General features: G+C 45.8%; 1 protein-coding gene across 5 annotated transcripts in view; it reads right to left on the bottom strand.

Annotated features, from left to right (window-relative positions):
• The window catches only part of WDR93 (WD repeat domain 93), a 145,877-nt gene that overhangs the window by 118,229 nt on the left and 10,421 nt on the right, over window positions 1-17,227 (bottom strand). For 3 of the 5 annotated variants that reach the window (XM_063925801.1, XM_063925800.1, XM_063925797.1), the window contains exons 2-5: window positions 15,021-15,386; window positions 8,429-8,630; window positions 4,416-4,480; window positions 4,255-4,333 (exon numbers count right to left, since the gene is read on the bottom strand). In XM_063925801.1, coding sequence (XP_063781871.1) covers window positions 4,255-4,333; window positions 4,416-4,480; window positions 8,429-8,630; window positions 15,021-15,287 — 613 coding nt within the window. In that variant the 5' untranslated portion in view covers window positions 15,288-15,386. Of the gene's footprint in view, window positions 1-4,254; window positions 4,334-4,415; window positions 4,481-8,428; window positions 8,631-15,020; window positions 15,387-16,265; window positions 16,566-17,227 lie in introns of all 5 variants that reach the window. The other 2 variants (XM_063925799.1, XM_063925796.1) reach the window with 1 other exon arrangement.

The following is a 17,227-nucleotide window of genomic DNA, read 5'->3' as shown; positions in this document are numbered from 1 at the left end:
CCAGTAGCCTAAGAAGCCCAATCCACTCTGCACGCAGGTGAGTTCGCTTTTTCTCCCCTTAGTCCCTCGATGCAGTGAGCCTGTTGCCAGCAGGTCTCACTGAACATAAAAAACCTAAAACTAAACTTTTCACTAAGCAGCTCAGGAGAGCCACCTAGTGTGCACCCTTCTCGTTCGGGCACAAAAATCTAACTGAGGCTTGGAGGAGGGTCATAGGGGGAGGAGCCAGTGCACACCAGGTAGTTCTAAAGCTTTACTTTTGTGCCCAGTCTCCTGCGGAGCCGCTATTCCCCATGGTCCTTACGGAGTCCCCAGCATCCACTAGGACGTCAGAGAAATAAAAAAATAAAGTGAAGTAATATAGCGTAAAGTGCACTGTGTATCAAATAGGGTAGGCATATAAACCAGACATTAAGAGGTCAAACCCTTACATAGAAGGCTCATGAGAGGAATACACAGATCCCAGCCAGGGGGCCCATATCTTCTCAAATTTAGAACCAGCATTATTTTGCATATACACAAAACGCTCCTTGGAGACAGAGTCATTCACTAGCGACTTAAAGGAGGAGAAGGTGGGTCCCTTAGGAGCCATCCAAGCTCTTGCAATGGAGACCTTGGCCAGCGCACAAATGTTATGGATATATAACTCCTCCCATCTAGACAGAGAATCTGAGCCCACTATTCCCAGGACAAATAATTTTGGTGTCAAAACAGAAACGGGCATTCTTGTATCCCCCAGGGCCAGCTGGACGTAAGAACAAAAGACCTGCACAGAAGGGCACTCCCACATGAGATGCCAGAAAGTGCCCTGGGCAATGAGACATTTAGGACAGGCGTCAGAGCGCCCACGTACAAACCCGGCGAGCCGTACTGGAGTCATATAGGCTCTGTGTAATATGAAAAACTGTATTTCTTGAAATCTAAGGGACTTAGTAACAATACGTGGGTATTCCATAGCAACTTCCCTTTCCTCCTCATCTATCGGACCCAGGTTACCCTCCCATTTCAGCCGTAACCGAGAAAGCGAATCAGTGTGATCCGCTTTCTCGGAGATGCAGGTAGGAGATGCAAGGAGATGCAGGTAGGAGAGAGAAATCGATTTAGCAGGACCCAGATGAAATATAAAAGTCTTAAGGGGAAACAGTAGGAGAGTAAGCGGTGTGTTCCTAAACTGTGCCTGTAAAGCGTGCCTAAGTTGGAGGAAGCGAAAGAAGTTTGAGTTAGGAAAGCCAAACTCGTCATTCAATTGCTGGAAGGATTTCAATCTTCCATCACAATATAGGTGAGACAGTGAAACTATAGATTTAGGGGCCCACACACTATGGCCAGCGAGAGATTTCAGTTCAGGAAGCCAGCGAGATAACCAGAGGGGATTGTCCGGGTCAAAACCATCAAATCTAGAAAGCACCCGCAGTGTCTGACAAATTTTTGCAGCCTGAAAAACTATGGGGGGAGAGAACTGAAAGAAAGTGCCACTCAATAAAACCTGCATAGGGGAGAAGCCCGGAAAATAACATTGAATAAACGCACAATGCAGGGAGAGTTGAAAGTTGGGGAGCACCAGCCCACCTTCCATCCTAGTTCTGGTGAGAGTATTAAGTTTAATTCGAGGACTTCCACTGGCCCAAATTAATGATGTTAGGATGTTGAGCCGGGGAGCTCCGGGAAACAGCGTCCTATTCCCTTGATGCCATGGCCACGCCCCCCCCTCTAGAGGGAGTTTTAACACGTCCGGTATAGCTAAAATGAGGGTTCAATACGCTGTGCAGAAGTGGAATCCCCAGTAAGGGGATCCAAATCCTCCCCCTCCTCCTGTATCTCCTCATCAGAGTCTGAAAGTAAGGCAGGTAACCCACGTTTAAGTGGTCCTGAGCTAGAGAGGGGGGGCTGTAGAACATCTGCCCTTGCAGCCAGGTCTGCAACAGCCTGCTGCAGTTGTTGAGTTTTTTGAGCATTAGCAGTGAGCTGAGATGACATATCTGACATCATGGATTTTACGGCACCTAGCCAGGAAGGCTCTTGAAACCCCCTATCCCCCCCTCCCCTTCCCTGTGCTGTGAGGACTGACTACATTGTTCACGTGATATGGAACCAGATGTAGAGGTAAAGAATCTGGTGTGACATACACTGCATAATTGGTGTTTTACCATGTTTACAGTAAACATTTACATACACATACACACAGACAAGTAATACAATAGCAAGCCTGCCTTTACTGTATGTGAGAGGGAGACAGAGAGAAGGGAACAGCACACACAAGCTAAACAGCCCTATTGAGGCTGCAAGCAGTTATATCACAGTGAAACACTGGAGTTTCTGTCCTTTTCAGGACCCAGATCGTGTACAATAGTGGCTCTCCCCCTCTGCTACACCCCTGTGCCAGTTTTCCTGCGTATCCTGAGTGGCTTGGGGAGCTGTGTGTGCCTGATGCTGCAGCTGTAAGCCAACCGACGTGTGTACCGCTCTGAGGGAGCTCCGCCCCCTGTAATGGCGCCGGAGTTTCAGTTATATTTATACTGGTAAAGTCTCCCTGGGAGTGTAAAAAGTAAAACATCACACAAGTGCTAGTTTTAACTACCGCTGCCAGTGTACAAAGGGGGCTATAGCGTGTACCCCCCAGGAGGGTCCCGTATGCCTCCCCTGCGTGTTTGCCACACCATGTACCGGGGGACCCCCTAGCGGGGTTCCCGGTTTGTACTCACCACTGTCGTCACCTTCAGGCTACTGTTAGGGGTGTGCGGCGTGCTTCGATTGTGACCGCTAAGGAGCAGTGCCACGCTGTACAACAATCTCTCAGGACGGTGGTCCTGCAGCGGGGAAGCGGCTCTGACACCATGCAAGGCCGGTGACCGTCCCTCCCTAACTCCCACGGTGCAGGTATGCTGTTGCCCAAACAGCCTACCAAAAATAACAAAAATTTAAAAGAAACTGAAAAAAACTCTCTGGAGCTCCAGTGTGCATCCTCTCCTGAGGGCACTTTTTTCTAAACTGCCTGTGGGAGGGGGCATAGAGGGGAAAAGCCAGCACACCCAGTGAAGAAATTTAAAGTGCACCAGCTCCTTTGGGGGTCCAAAGGAGCCGGTGCACTTTAAATGGTCTATACCCCATAGTACTAGATTACCCCAATATCTCTTATGCATGCTACAGAAATGCATGTATTGGTATCATTATGGTTTGCAGCACTAGTAGTGGAGAATAATACCCCTTTCAGACAGAAAGTGAAATTACCGGGTGAAGCAGTTCCACCCGGTAATTTCATGAAACACGCGGCTCCTTTTTCTGTGTGAAAGGGTCAACCCGTGTTGTAATTCCCAAGACTTCGACCCAGGAGTTTACCAGGGTCGGAGACATGTGAATTATGACACGGGTTGACCCTTTCACACTGACAACATACTCGTGTTGTTCTGCAAATTACTGGGTCGTAATTTTCGACCCGGTAATTTGCATGTCTGTGTGAAAGGGGGGTCAGGCAGGTCCCGGCAAAATGACCCGGCACTGAAATGCCGGGACTTTCAGACTTTTCTGTCTGAAAAGGGTATTAGAAAAGGAGAATAATCCTCCCTCTATCCTGCCAGAATTCTGCTCACACAATCAGTCACCATGGTCTCAATAAACTTATTGTAGGTTAAATAACAGGTGACCTACATCGGCACGCTTCTTGCTGCAAATCAAATATCACCAAGCAAATTCCGGAAATGGACTGAACAGAAAAAAAGCAGGTTACGGGCCAGGAGTTGAGGTGGGAACCTTGTGTCTTTCACCAGCAAAAATGTTCTCGCCTTGTCTAATGGAACTGCTAGCCCTCCTCCTTCACTCAAATCAGCCGCAGATGAAATTGTTCCACCTCCTAACTCAAAACTCCACTCCCAAATATGTATTGTTAAACCTCCAAACAGACGGAAAGCCATTAAAATTACCTGTCTTGCGCCTGTTTCAGTTTTATTTCTTTATATTAAGTCCCAAGTACACATGCACCTCTCCTATTCTACAGTGTAATGCAGCGCCTTAACTAGGGAATCAGCAACCAATCAGCTTTCTGTTATTATTTTATAGCACAGCATGTAAAATGAAAGTTAGAAGCCTACTGGCTGGTATTTATCGCTCGCCAAGATTTGATAAAGCTGTCCCTTACTTATGTATCATGTATGTACAGAACGGATAATTATGGCGAAGCAGTACTTGCGAGTCATTTTTCATTCTTAACAACATTTTAACCATCACTATGTAATACATTAAAATATATAGTATATCTACCTTCCAAAAGAACACCAGCATAGTCACCACCATCAGACAGATTACACAGTTTGCAAACTGTCCGCTTACTAATGTCCTCCTGTGAAAGAAACATTAGACTGCATCAGTTTTCCTGAAATGAAGCCTGTTTAGATTCTTGTCATGAAGGAAAAAACTCCTACCGGTTCATTGAAGGCTTTTAGAAAGTGGAGGTTCTCATCAATAAAGTAAAATAGACGAGCAATGCCTGGGGAAAAGAGAGTAGCATGTCAGATCTATAACCTAGAAACACAAACACCTTTCTGATAACGCATCAATCTTACATGCTGCTTTACTTATATGTAATCCAGTGGCTGATCCAGCGTAGGAAAAGCAACAGAGAGCACTGCTGTTTAGTAAACAGACGGCAGAACTGTTGTGACTTTCTATACAAGTCACCTGCTCCTTATCTTTATTCAGCAGGCCTGTTGGAAATGCAGGCAGCATAGTGACTCATTGCCAATTGATATGACAATCAATCAATCAATCAATCAATCAATCACAAACCTGCTTAGCTAAGCGAAAGGAAACTCAGCCTAAAAGTAAAAAACAAACACCTGGGTAGCCTCTAGCCTCGGAGCTCCCCCAGCCCCACTTAAGAGTGGATCTTAGGTGTCAGCCTCTCAGTTTGTAGGGGATGCTTAGGTGAGTATCTTTTTCTTTACAGGATCCAGTGGATACAGCTGTAGAGTCATTGAGGGGAGAAGAGGTAAGTCTACGGGGTCAATCCAATAAGGTGCGAGTTGGGGGGCATGTGTATATGCTGTCAGCTGCGGTCATGTATACAGAGAAACATGGCGCCTGCATCGCTACTGGGGCATCTAGTCTTCGTAGCCATAGACCTGGGTATTCGCTGGCTTCGGTGGGCGTCTCTTTTCATTCCTGGGCAGCAGCTTCACTTACTAACATTAGCAATTTCGTAGCCAAGAAAATCCCAATTGCAATAGCATACAACTCAGAATCCGGCCCAGTGTTTCAAGGATTTGATTGTGTGGGGCAGGGCTGTGTTTTCTATTTTTTCTGAAGTGGAAGGAAGGGTGCACTGTATTTGAAGGATTTAGGGAAATAGGGGGAGGAAGGGTGTCCTATGTTATGGGAAGTTGATCATTTGGGGGTTGTAAATATGTTTATAGTTATATAATATTTGCATTTTTTTTTTTTTGTTAAATCTGTTTTATTGAGTTTTTGACAGTGACAGAATATCAAACCACATCATGTAAAATCTTTGGCCGAAACCAAAGTGAAGAAAGGCATCAGATAATGAGCCATAATCATTATAGTATATAACCACGGTCAGCAGAGAGATACAACAGTTGGCATAACAAGGTCATAATATGAAACATTTGGAAAATAAAGATAGACATATGCAAATAATCTCAACAACATACAACTCCATTAATTATCGGTGAGCCAATCAATGGAGCAGAACTAGGAGGAAGATGGGGGTTAGGAGAGAGGGGGGAGGGGAACACACAAGAGGAGGTGAAATTAAAGGACTGATATGAATGAGGGATGCTAATGAGCCCAACATTTAAAGGAAAACAAAGAAAGCATGGGTATATAGAAGTGACATCATAACGCAAGGGGTGTCTCAAGAGGTCAACAAAAGTTGCCTATGACCTCTGACAACATGGACTAGATTTAGACAACCAGTGTATAAGTATAACCTTTTTTGCAACTGTAACCAGTAAAGTAAGGAGTGGAATAGCTGATGGAGATACTGAACCAACTTTCCATACAGTAAAGTCTGCACATAAACACGCCATAGGGTCTACTTGAAAATAAGTAGTGTGGAGAACATTGGTGAAAGTTGTTAATTTACGCCAAAACTTTTAACATGGCCACATTCCCAAATGCAATGATAAAATGAAGCTCAGGTACAAAGACATATGGGACATGCACCAAATTCTGAGGGCTGAAACCTGTCAAACTGAGAATGGGAAATGAAAGCTTTCTAGGTTGTTTGCAAATGTAATTCCTGTTAAAAAAAATTCATAGTGGAGTAATTAAATGAGCTAGAACAACCCAATTCAGCATATTCAATTTTTGCACCTCAGGGCGAGGGAAATATGACTCCCGAAGAAAAGCTAAATCTATACCTTGCTTATTAAGATACATCAGTATTTTCCTCCATTTGCCCGGAGAATTAACACCACCTACGTTACAGGATCCAACATTTAAGTCAGGCATAATTCAAAACAGAATAATAGAATACTAATAGGCTCAGCAACATGAATAGGCCATTGTCTAGCAATAAGTGAATAGAGGAAGGGGGAGGAGAAAAGGGGAGGGAAAAGACAAGACAAGGGCGACAGAGGTATGTTGGTGACTACTTTAATCATACAGAAGAGTAATATAAACATAACGCATGGTGACCTTGAGATGCCGCACAACAAATTATACAAATGAGAAATAAACATCCAATAGTAGAACTGGTCTAGATGAGAGGAGAGCTCCAGCAGAATCCCCTAAGACATACATACATAAATCAATCTAAAGCCATATAATGAGAGAGCATGTAAAGAATATACAACAGTAAAGTAAATCACTATAAACATAAGTATAAATAAATAAGAAGGTATGCAGCAGTAAAAATCACTTCACCATCTCACAACCTCTGAGGGATTATCAGCTAAGAAGAAGTCCATAATGACTGGAGGATCAGTTCTGTTCCTGGGAAATCACAGGAGCTAGGAATTCAGTATGCATAACACCCATTCCACAGATAGGGGGGAAAGAAAAGAGAAAATCTCAATCAGTTGGGGGATCAGATATGTCTGCTTGTGTTGCTTGTGAGTGCTCATGTAAATAGGACACGGCATCAGCTGGTGAGGTAAAATCCATGTGAGAAGATCCATCATAAATGCGAAGACGGGCTGGATATAGCAAGCCAAACTTCTGGCCCTCTGCAACTAATTGCGAGCAAACAGACGAGAAAGCCTTCCGGGACCTAGTCTGTTCCACAGAATAGTCTTAGAAGATGAAGAGCTTATGGCCTTCCCACTGTAAATCCTTCACACAGTGGGACGCCGGACAGAATGCAACCTTATGTAAATAATTAAGGCACTTGAACACCGTAACACGAGGGCGGGGTTTATTCGGGGTCGGTACAGGACCCACTCTGTGGACCCTCTCTATGACAAGATCACGACATTCCTGTTCAATACCTAGCAAGATGGCACTGTATTCCGCACAAAGGGCCTAATTCAGACCTGATCGTAGCAGCAAATTGTTAGCAGTTGGGCAAAACCATGTGCACTGCAGGGGGGGCAGATATAACATGTGCAGAGAGAGTAGATTTGGGTGGGGTGTGTTCAAACTGAAATCTAAATTGCAGTGTAAAAATCAAGCAGGCAATATTTACTCTCCACAGAAACAAAATAACCCACCCAAATTTAACTCTCTCTGAAAATGTTATTTCTGCCACACCTGCAGTGCACATGGTTTTGCACAACTGCTAACAAATTTGCTGCTACGAACAGGTCTGAATTACCCCCACAGTGAAAAAGAGATGTCCCTTTTACAGATACTGGAAATCCTACTAATCTAATATTGTTCCTGCGGGAATCATTCTCCAGATCGTTGAGCTTGTTCCAAATCTGGTAGTTATCTGCATTAAGACCCTTTCACTGATTGCTTTATATCATCCATGTCATGACTCATGGCAGCAAGTTGATTTTCAGTGCACGTCACCCACTGAGTGAGTTTCTGCAGCTGCTTGTGAAAGAAGGGGGGCCATGGTGGACTTAATGGCGTACACTATGTCACCATAAGTGACCGGGAAGTCCACTATGCGGCCAGCAGCATTTGCCAAGGAGACCTCCGCGGCAGCTTTTTGGGAGGCAGGGAAGACTGGATCAGGGCCAGTGTCCGGCGCCATGTTGCCCGCAGCACAGCGTTTTTCTTGCAGCGGCGGGAAGGAAGATGCCTAAAAGGTCACGGACACATACGGAATACATTTACAGAGGTCACACACATGAAGGCAGAGGAGCAAAGCAGACTAGGAGAACACAGGTATACACAGACACGTGTTTTTGCTATAATTAGTAAACTGCTCAAAACTAAGTCTAGATGCACATCATGATGTAAAGAACAGATTAACATAATGTCCCAATTCATTAATATTATCAGTTAGTTTAAAAAGAAAAGCCATTACCCATGTCATCCACTGTGCTGATAAGGTAGACTTGGTTTTGCACCTGGCACACACCAAGGCTACAAACTTCTAGGTTATCTGCTTCCCAGCCACAAATCCAGCCCTGGTCAGATAAGCTGTACACTGCCAGTCCCTCTGACAGGCCTGCAAATAAATATGTCCCAGAAGCCCCTGCAGCCACACAATTAACTCTTCTGGACACCTAGAAATGCAGGAAAGAGCGTTTAGTTATCTGGTTAATATACATAACGGCACATTGCATATACATATAGAAGCAAAATGGTTCTGATGGTTTCAGAAGTGCTTTTCAAAATGTATGCTTAGTGATACTGGAATGCACTGTTTAAAACGTGTCTACATAAATAAGATTTTACTCACCGGTAAATCTATTTCTCGTAGTCCGTAGTGGATGCTGGGAACTCCGTAAGGACCATGGGGAATAGCGGCTCCGCAGGAGACTGGGCACAACTAAAGAAAGCTTTAGGTCACCTGGTGTGCACTGGCTCCTCCCACTATGACCCTCCTCCAAGCCTCAGTTAGGACACTGTGCCCGGACGAGCTGACATAATAAGGAAGGATTTTGAATCCCGGGTAAGACTCATACCAGCCACACCAATCACACCGTATAACTCGTGATACTATACCCAGTTAACAGTATGAATATAACTGAGCCTCTCAACAGATGGCTCAACAATAACCCTTTAGTTAGGCAATAACTATATACAAGTATTGCAGACAATCCGCACTTGGGATGGGCGCCCAGCATCCACTACGGACTACGAGAAATAGATTTACCGGTGAGTAAAATCTTATTTTCTCTGACGTCCTAGTGGATGCTGGGAACTCCGTAAGGACCATGGGGATTATACCAAAGCTCCCAAACGGGCGGGAGAGTGCGGATGACTCTGCAGCACCGAATGAGAGAACTCCAGGTCCTCCTCAGCCAGGGTATCAATTTTGTAGAATTTAGCAAACGTGTTTGCCCCTGACCAAGTTGCAGCTCGGCAAAGTTGGAAAGCCGAGACCCCTCGGGCAGCTGCCCAAGATGAGCCCACCTTCCTTGTGGAATGGGCTTTTACAGATTTTGGCTGCGGTAGTCCAGCCGCAGAATGCGCCAGCTGAATTGTGCTACAAATCCAGCGAGCAATAGTCTGCTTAGAAGCAGGAGCACCCAGTTTGCTGGGTGCATACAGGATAAACAGCAAGTCAGTTCTCCTGACTCTAGTCGTCCTGGAAACATAATTTTTCAAGGCCCTGACTACGTCCAGTAACTTGGAATCCTCCAAGTCCCTAGTAGCCGCAGGCACTACAATAGGTTGGTTCAAGTGAAAAGCTGATACCACCTTAGGGAGAAACTGGGGACGAGTCCTCAATTCTGCCCTATCCATATGGAAAATCAGAGAAGGACTTTTATATGACAAAGCCGCCAATTCTGATACACGCCTGGCCGAAGCCAAGGCCAATAACATGACCACTTTCCGCGTGAGATATTTTAGATCCACGGTTTTTAGTGGCTCACACCAATGTGATTTTAAGAAACTCAACACCACGTTGAGAACCCAAGGTGCCACTGGAGGCACAACCGGGGGCTGAATATGCAGCACTCCTTTTACAATGTCTGAACTTCAGGTACTGAAGCTAGTTCTTTCTGGAAGAAAATCGACAGAGCCGAGATCTGTACCTTAATGGAGCCTAATTTTAGGCCCATAGACACTCCTGCTTGTAAGAAATGCAGAAATCGACCTAGTTGAAATTCCTCTGTTGGGGCCTTTTTTGGCCTCACACCAAGCAACATATTTTCGCCATATGCGGTGATAATGTTTTGCAGTTACATCTTTCCTGGCTTTAATCAGCGTAGGAATGACTTCCTCCGGAATGCCCTTTTCCTTTAGGATCCGGCGTTCAACCGCCATGCCGTCAAAACGTAGCCGCGGTAAGTCTTGGAACAGACAGGGCCCCTGCTGCCGCATGTCCTGTCTGAGCGGCAGAGGCCATGGGTCCTCTTATATAATTTCTTGAAGTTCTGGGTACCAAGCTCTTCTTGGCCAATCCGGAACCACGAGTATCGTTCTTACTCCTCGCCTTCCCATTATTCTCAGTACCTTTTGTATGAGAGGCAGAGGGGGGAACACATAAACCGACTGGTACACCCACGGTGTTACCAGAGCGTCCACAGCTATCGCCTGAGGGTCCCTTGACCTGGCGCAATATCTTTTATAACTTTTTGTTGAGGCGGGACGCCATCATGTCCACCTGTGGCCTTTCCCAATGGTGTACAATCCTTTGGAAGACTTCTGTGTCTGCTGAGAAGATCTGCTTCCCAGTCGTCCACTCCGGGAATGAACACTGCTGACAGTGTTAACACATGATTTTCCGCCCATCGGAGAATCCTTGTGGCTTCTGCCATCGCCATCCTGCTTCTTGTGCCGCCCCGTTGGTTTACATGGGCGACTGCCGTGATGTTGTCTGATTGGATCAGTACCGGCTGGTTTTGAAGCAGAGGCCTTGCCTGACTCAGGGCATTCTAAATGGCCCTCAGTTCCAGAATATTTATGTGTAGGGAAGTCACCTGACTTGACCAAAGTCCCTGGAAGTTTCTTCCCTGTGTGACTGCCCCCCAGCCTCAAAGGCTGGCATCCATGGTCACTAGGACCTAGTCCTGTATGCCGAACCTGCGGCCCTCTTGAAGATGGGCACTCTGCAGCCACCACAGTAGAGATACCCTGGTCCTTGAAGACAGGGTTATCAGCCGATGCATCTGAAGCTGTGATCCGGACCACTTGTCCAACAGGTCCCACTGAAAAGTTCTTGCATGGAACCTGCTGAATGGGATTGCTTCGTAGGAAGCTACCATTTTTCCCAGGACTCGCGTGCAATGATGCACCGATACCTGTTTTGGCTTCAGGAGGTCTCTGACTAGAGATGACAGCTCCTTGGCTTTCTCCTCCGGGAGAAACACTTATTTCTGTTCTGTGTCCAGAACCATCCCCAGGAACAGTAGACGTGTCGTAGGAACCAGCTGTGACTTTGGACTGTTTAGAATCCAACCGTGCTGTTGTAGCACTTTCCAAAATAGTGCTACCCCGACTAGCAACTGCTCCTTGGACCTTGCCCTTATAAGGAGATTGTCCAAGTACGGGATAATTAAAACTCCCTTTTTTCGAATGAGTATCATCATTTCGGCCATTACCTTGGTAAACACCCTCAGTGCCATGTACAGTCCAAACGGCAGTGTCTGGACTTGGTAATGGTAATCCTGTACCACAAATCTGAGGTACTCCTGGCGAGGATGGTAAATGGGGACATGCAGGTAAGCATCCTTGATGTCCCGGGATCCCATGTAATCCCCCTCGTCCAGGCTTGCAATAACCGCCCTGAGCGATTCCATCTTGAACTTGAATTTTTTTATGTATGCGTTCAAGGATTTTAAATATAAAATGGGTCACACCGAACCATGCGGTTTCGGTACCCCAAACCGTGTGGAATAGTAACCCCGTCCTTGTTGAAGTAGGGGCACCTTGAGTATTACCTGCTGGGAATACAGCTTATTAATTCCCTCTAGCGCAGCCTCCCTGCCTGAGGGAGTTGTCGGCAAGGCATATTTGAGGAAACGGCGGGGGGGAGACATCTCGAATTCCAGCTTGTACCCCTGAAATACTACTTGAATGAAACAGGGATCCACCTGTGAGCGAGCCCACTGATCGCTGAAATTTTTGAGACGGCCCCCCACCGTACCTGGCTACACCTGTGGAGCCCCCGCGTCATGCTGTGGACTCAGAGGAAGCGAGAGAAGAATTTTGATTCTGGGAACAGGCTGACTGGTGCAGCTTTTTCCCTCTTCCCATGTCTCTATACAGAAAAGGAAGCGCCTTTGACCCGCTTGCTTTTCTGAAGCCGAAAGGACTGTACCTGATAATACAGTGCTTTCTTAGACTGTGAGGAAACCTGAGGTAATGGATACGAGGTCCCAGAGACCATCCCCAAATAATTCCTCACCCTTATAAGGCAGAATCTCTATGCGCCTTATAAAGTCAGCATCACCTGTCCAGTGACAGGTCTCTAATACCCTCCTGACAGAATGGACATTACATTCATTTTGGATGCCAGCCGGCAAAATATCCCTCTGTGCATCCCTCATATATAAGACGACGTCTTTAATATGTTCTCATGTTTGACAGGGTCACCGACCACGCTGCAGCAGCACAATCTGCAGGTCTCAGTCTAGTACCTGAGTGTGTAAATACAGACTTCAGGATAGCCTCCTGCTTTTTATCAACAGGTACCTTCAAAGTGGCCGTTCCTAAAACGGCAGTGCCACCTTTTTTGACAACCGTGTGAGCGCCTTATCCACCCTAGGGGATATCTCCCAGCGTAACTTATCCTCTGGCGGGAAAGGGTACGCCATCAGTAACTTTTTAGAAATTACCAGTTTCTTATCGGGGGGAACCCACGCTTTTCACACACTTCATGCATTCATCTGATGGGGGAACAAAACACTGCCTGCTTTTTCTCCCCAACATAAAAACCCATTTTTAGAGGGTTAATGTCAGAAATGTGTAACACATTTTTTTTTTTTTTGCCGGGATCAAGTCACGGATGTTCCTAGTGGATTGTGTATATGTCTCAACCTTGTCGACACTGGAGTCAGACTCCGTGTCGACATCTGTGTCTGCCATCTGAGTGAGCGGGCGTTTTTGAGCCCCTGATGGCCTTTGAGACGCCTGGGCAGGCGCGGACTGAGAAGCCGGCTGTCCCACAGCTGTTACGTCATCCACCCTTTTATGTAAGGAGTTGACACTGTCGGTTAATACCTTTCACCTAACCATCCACTCTGGTGTCGGCCCCACAGGGGGCGACATCACATTTATCGGCATCTGCTCCGTCACCATATAAGCCTCCTCATTAAACATGTCGACACAGCCGTACCGACACACCGCACACACACAGGGAATGCTCTGACTGAGGACAGGACCCCACAAAGCTCTTTGGGGAGACAGAGAGAGAGTATGCCAGCACACACCAGAGCGCTATATAATGTGGGGATTAACACAATAACTGAGTGAAATTTCCCCAATAGCTGCTTGTATATATAATATTGCGCCTAAATTTAGTGCCCCCCCTCTCTTTTTAACCCTTTGAGCCTGAAAACTACAGGGGAGAGCCTGGGGAGCTTTCTTCCAGCTGCACTGTGAAGAGAAAATGGCGCCAGTGTGTCTGAGGGAGATAGCTCCGCCCCTTTTTCGCAGACTTTTCTCCCGCTTTTTTCTGGATTCTGGCAGGGGTATTTACCACATATATAGCCTCTGGGGCTATATGTTGTGGTATTTTTGCCAGCCAAGGCATTATTGCTGCTCAGGGCGCCCCCCCCAAGCGCCCTGCACCCTCAGTGACCGGAGTGTGAAGTGTGTATGAGGAGCAATGGCGCACAGCTGCAGTGCTGTGCGCTACCTTGGTGAAGACTGATGTCTTCTGCCGCCGATTTTCCGGACCTCTTCTTGCTTCTGGCTCTGTAAGGGGGACGGCGGCGCGGCTCCGGGACCGAACACCAAGGCTGGGCCTGCGGTCGATCCCTCTGGAGCTAATGGTGTCCAGTAGCCTAAGAAGCCCAAGCTGGCTGCAAGCAGGCAGGTTCGCTTCTTCTCCCCTTAGTCCCTCGCTGCAGTGAGCCTGTTGCCAGCAGGTCTCACTGAAAATAAAAAACCTAATTCTATACTTTCTTTCTAGAAGCTCAGGAGAGCCCCTAGTGTGCATCCAACCTCGGCCGGGCACAAAATCTAACTGAGGCTTGGAGGAGGGTCATAGTGGGAGGAGCCAGTGCACACCAGGTGACCTAAAGCTTTCTTTAGTTGTGCCCAGTCTCCTGCGGAGCCGCTATTCCCCATGGTCCTTACGGAGTTCCCAGCATCCACTAGGACGTCAGAGAAATACAGTATTTTAAGTAACATAGGGCCTGATTCATGTTTGTAAGTAAAGCAAAAAGCAAGTACCTGGGTAACACCATGTTGCACTGCAGATGGGGCAGATGTAACATGTGCAGTGCAGCATGGTTTGCCCCACTGCTTGCTTTTTTGCTTTACTTACAAACATGACTAAGGGCCATAGAGCCTAATTCAGGAACGTTGCTACGGCAGCGTTTACAGTCTGATGCCTGGTGAAGTGTGCACACACGCAGAAGCCACACAGTGAGATGCTTCTCACTTGTGCGATTTCCTCTGCCTGACTGACAGACTGAGGTGGTTGGAGGCTGACCGTTGCTGGGGCAGGTAGCAGGAGATGCGTGACGTCACACTCAGCCGCTGCGACCCAAAACATGGCAGGTAGCCGTCTGCCTTTGCAGTTAGGCTGCTTAGGCAAAGAGCTACTCGAACCATGCAAAAGCATCACCGCCTTGCGATGCTTTCGCATGTCTGCCGGGGGTCAGGATCCTGCATGCAAGGCAGACTTGCCGTGTGGTGGGCGTCCCCCAGCATGTCAGGGAAAATGCGCGTTTTTTCGCACTTCTACGATCAGGTCTGAATCACCCCTACAGTACATTCCCTAATGAATGTGTTAATTGCCATAAGCATATCTTGCTAGATTACCAATGTTTTACCTGAATTTCTGCAGTTGGCTGGAAGATGTTAATTTTCACTTTCAGTCTTTCTGCTTCACGATTTTTCTCCTGTATCTTGATGATTTCAAGAACCTGGTCAATCACAAGCTCTACTACTTTATCAATCATCCGATACGGTTGCGGCAGACAGTCTTGTGCTTGCTCTGGATCCCTCAGGAAGTAATCCTCCTCCTGTTCCTCGCTGGCCCAGTCTTTCTCAGATCCAGGAGGTATTTCTAAAAGCCCCTTTCTAATATACAGCGGCATTGCTGCAGGCTCCAGCAAATGCAGGCGAGCAATGTCTGTAACTTCAGGCTGTTTTCCAGTTAACTCTGATAACTAATTCCTTAATAAATTTCCATTCACCTGAAAAATATAATAGAGAACTAGGAAATATGTATATATCTATTGTTATTATTTATTGCATATTTAGGAACCAACATTCAGACTAAGTATATGTACTATCATAATATCACACAAGTAGCCGTCCATCCTTATACATCTTATAGAAATGAATGTCCAATAGAATGAGTTGGCTTATTAGTTACGAGAACTAAATTAGCAGATTAACAATTTTGTGGGGCAAACAAGATCTTGTGGAGATCTTTAAAAAAAAGCAGCGGGAAAATTAGTGTACGCATTAGGCCTCCCTGGCTGGCCATGCCCCCTTTTCGAGCGCGGGCACTACCAGCCCCAGACCAATGCGCCCTTCCCTGCCTCAATCCTAGGGGGAACAATAGAATATGTATGGGCAATGCCTGTAATAAATAAAGTATCTCATAGCAAATATGATTATTTGCTATGACTTAAATAATTCTCTGTACAGTTACATCATGTGCTCCACGTCTTAAATATGTTTCCCACTGTACCTTTCAATTCCAGTTCTGTAATTAGCTACACCTGCACAGCATAACACACACTCACTTTCCATATCATGCACTCATATCAAGTAACTAAATACAATTGTTTGTTTTCTGTGATAGCGTCTTTCTACAGTTATTATAGTAACATGAATGTATTCAGTGTTTACACATGGCCACCCATTTGCATACCAAATACATTTTCTATGAGGCACAGACCTAGGAAACTGAAAACAAACTGATACAAGGGTATGTATCAGTATAAGTATTTACTATCTAAAAAGAAAAATGGAAATAAATGAGACACAAGGGTGCAGATTTACTAAAACTTGTATGACGTAAAGGTGTGAGTTTGTCCCATAGCAAACAATCAAATTCTACTTACTATTTATCTCCTACACTGTCGAAAATGAGAGCAAACATCTGGTTAGCTGCTTTCAGCAACACATTCACTATATCCTGTTTAGAAAAAGTGCAAAAACATTCTACAACATGCTAAGGAATACGGTTTTTGGGCCTCTTCCAAAGATGAAGGCCCCTTTATCCCAGACTCCCGAAACTATAAGGTCCCTTAGGGAGCAACGGTCTTCAGAGCCTCCTTCACCACAATGCTTTGCGGTATTCCTTCTTCACGGACTCTGCCAAGGCATCAAACAGGAACAAGAATCTTCTGCCCTCCGTCCTCCTGGAAGGAGGAATCATAGGTTCAGGCGGGTGGGAACCTCAAGACTACACCACCTCCCTAGAGCTTGGGGAGAGAACATCATAACAGCAACTATACCCTGCAATCCATGACAAAATCACACACAAAAAAGATGCAGTGACAAAAAATAAATGAGTGCAGTGAAAAATGCAGATCCACGTCGCCCCAGCCTTCTCAGCTAAAAAAGTTCCTGCCCAAAAGGCCAGAACAAAGAAAGTGAAATGGAAAACAGAAAAGTGAGACTACTGTGCAAAGTGCTACACTTTTTCACCATGGGTGAATCATACCTCAGATTTTGAGGCACCCATGGGTCCTACTCCTGGGGTACTTTGTCCCGGGATTTAGGGTCATGAACTAACATAAGGGTAAACTTAACTGTAAGAATTAAACTTGTCGAAGTAAAAAATATTACATAGAGAGAACACCCAAACTCTACACTTATGAGTCGCTATGCTTGTGAATACGCACAGCGTGCACAGCAATATATGGTAACATACGCATTTACACAGACATACCACAAAAATATATTCAACACATATTTCATACAGCACATAAATTAAACATATCAAGCACTATAAGGTTTTAAATTATATAATGGAGTATAACGTCATGTATGTGTATTGTTGGAGCGGAGCAAGATAAAC

The sequence above is a fragment of the Pseudophryne corroboree genome, chromosome 6 (assembly GCF_028390025.1).
Source record: "Pseudophryne corroboree isolate aPseCor3 chromosome 6, aPseCor3.hap2, whole genome shotgun sequence".
NCBI classification, from domain to species: domain Eukaryota; kingdom Metazoa; phylum Chordata; class Amphibia; order Anura; family Myobatrachidae; genus Pseudophryne; species Pseudophryne corroboree.
This window is presented reverse-complemented; position numbering and strand designations above follow the sequence as displayed.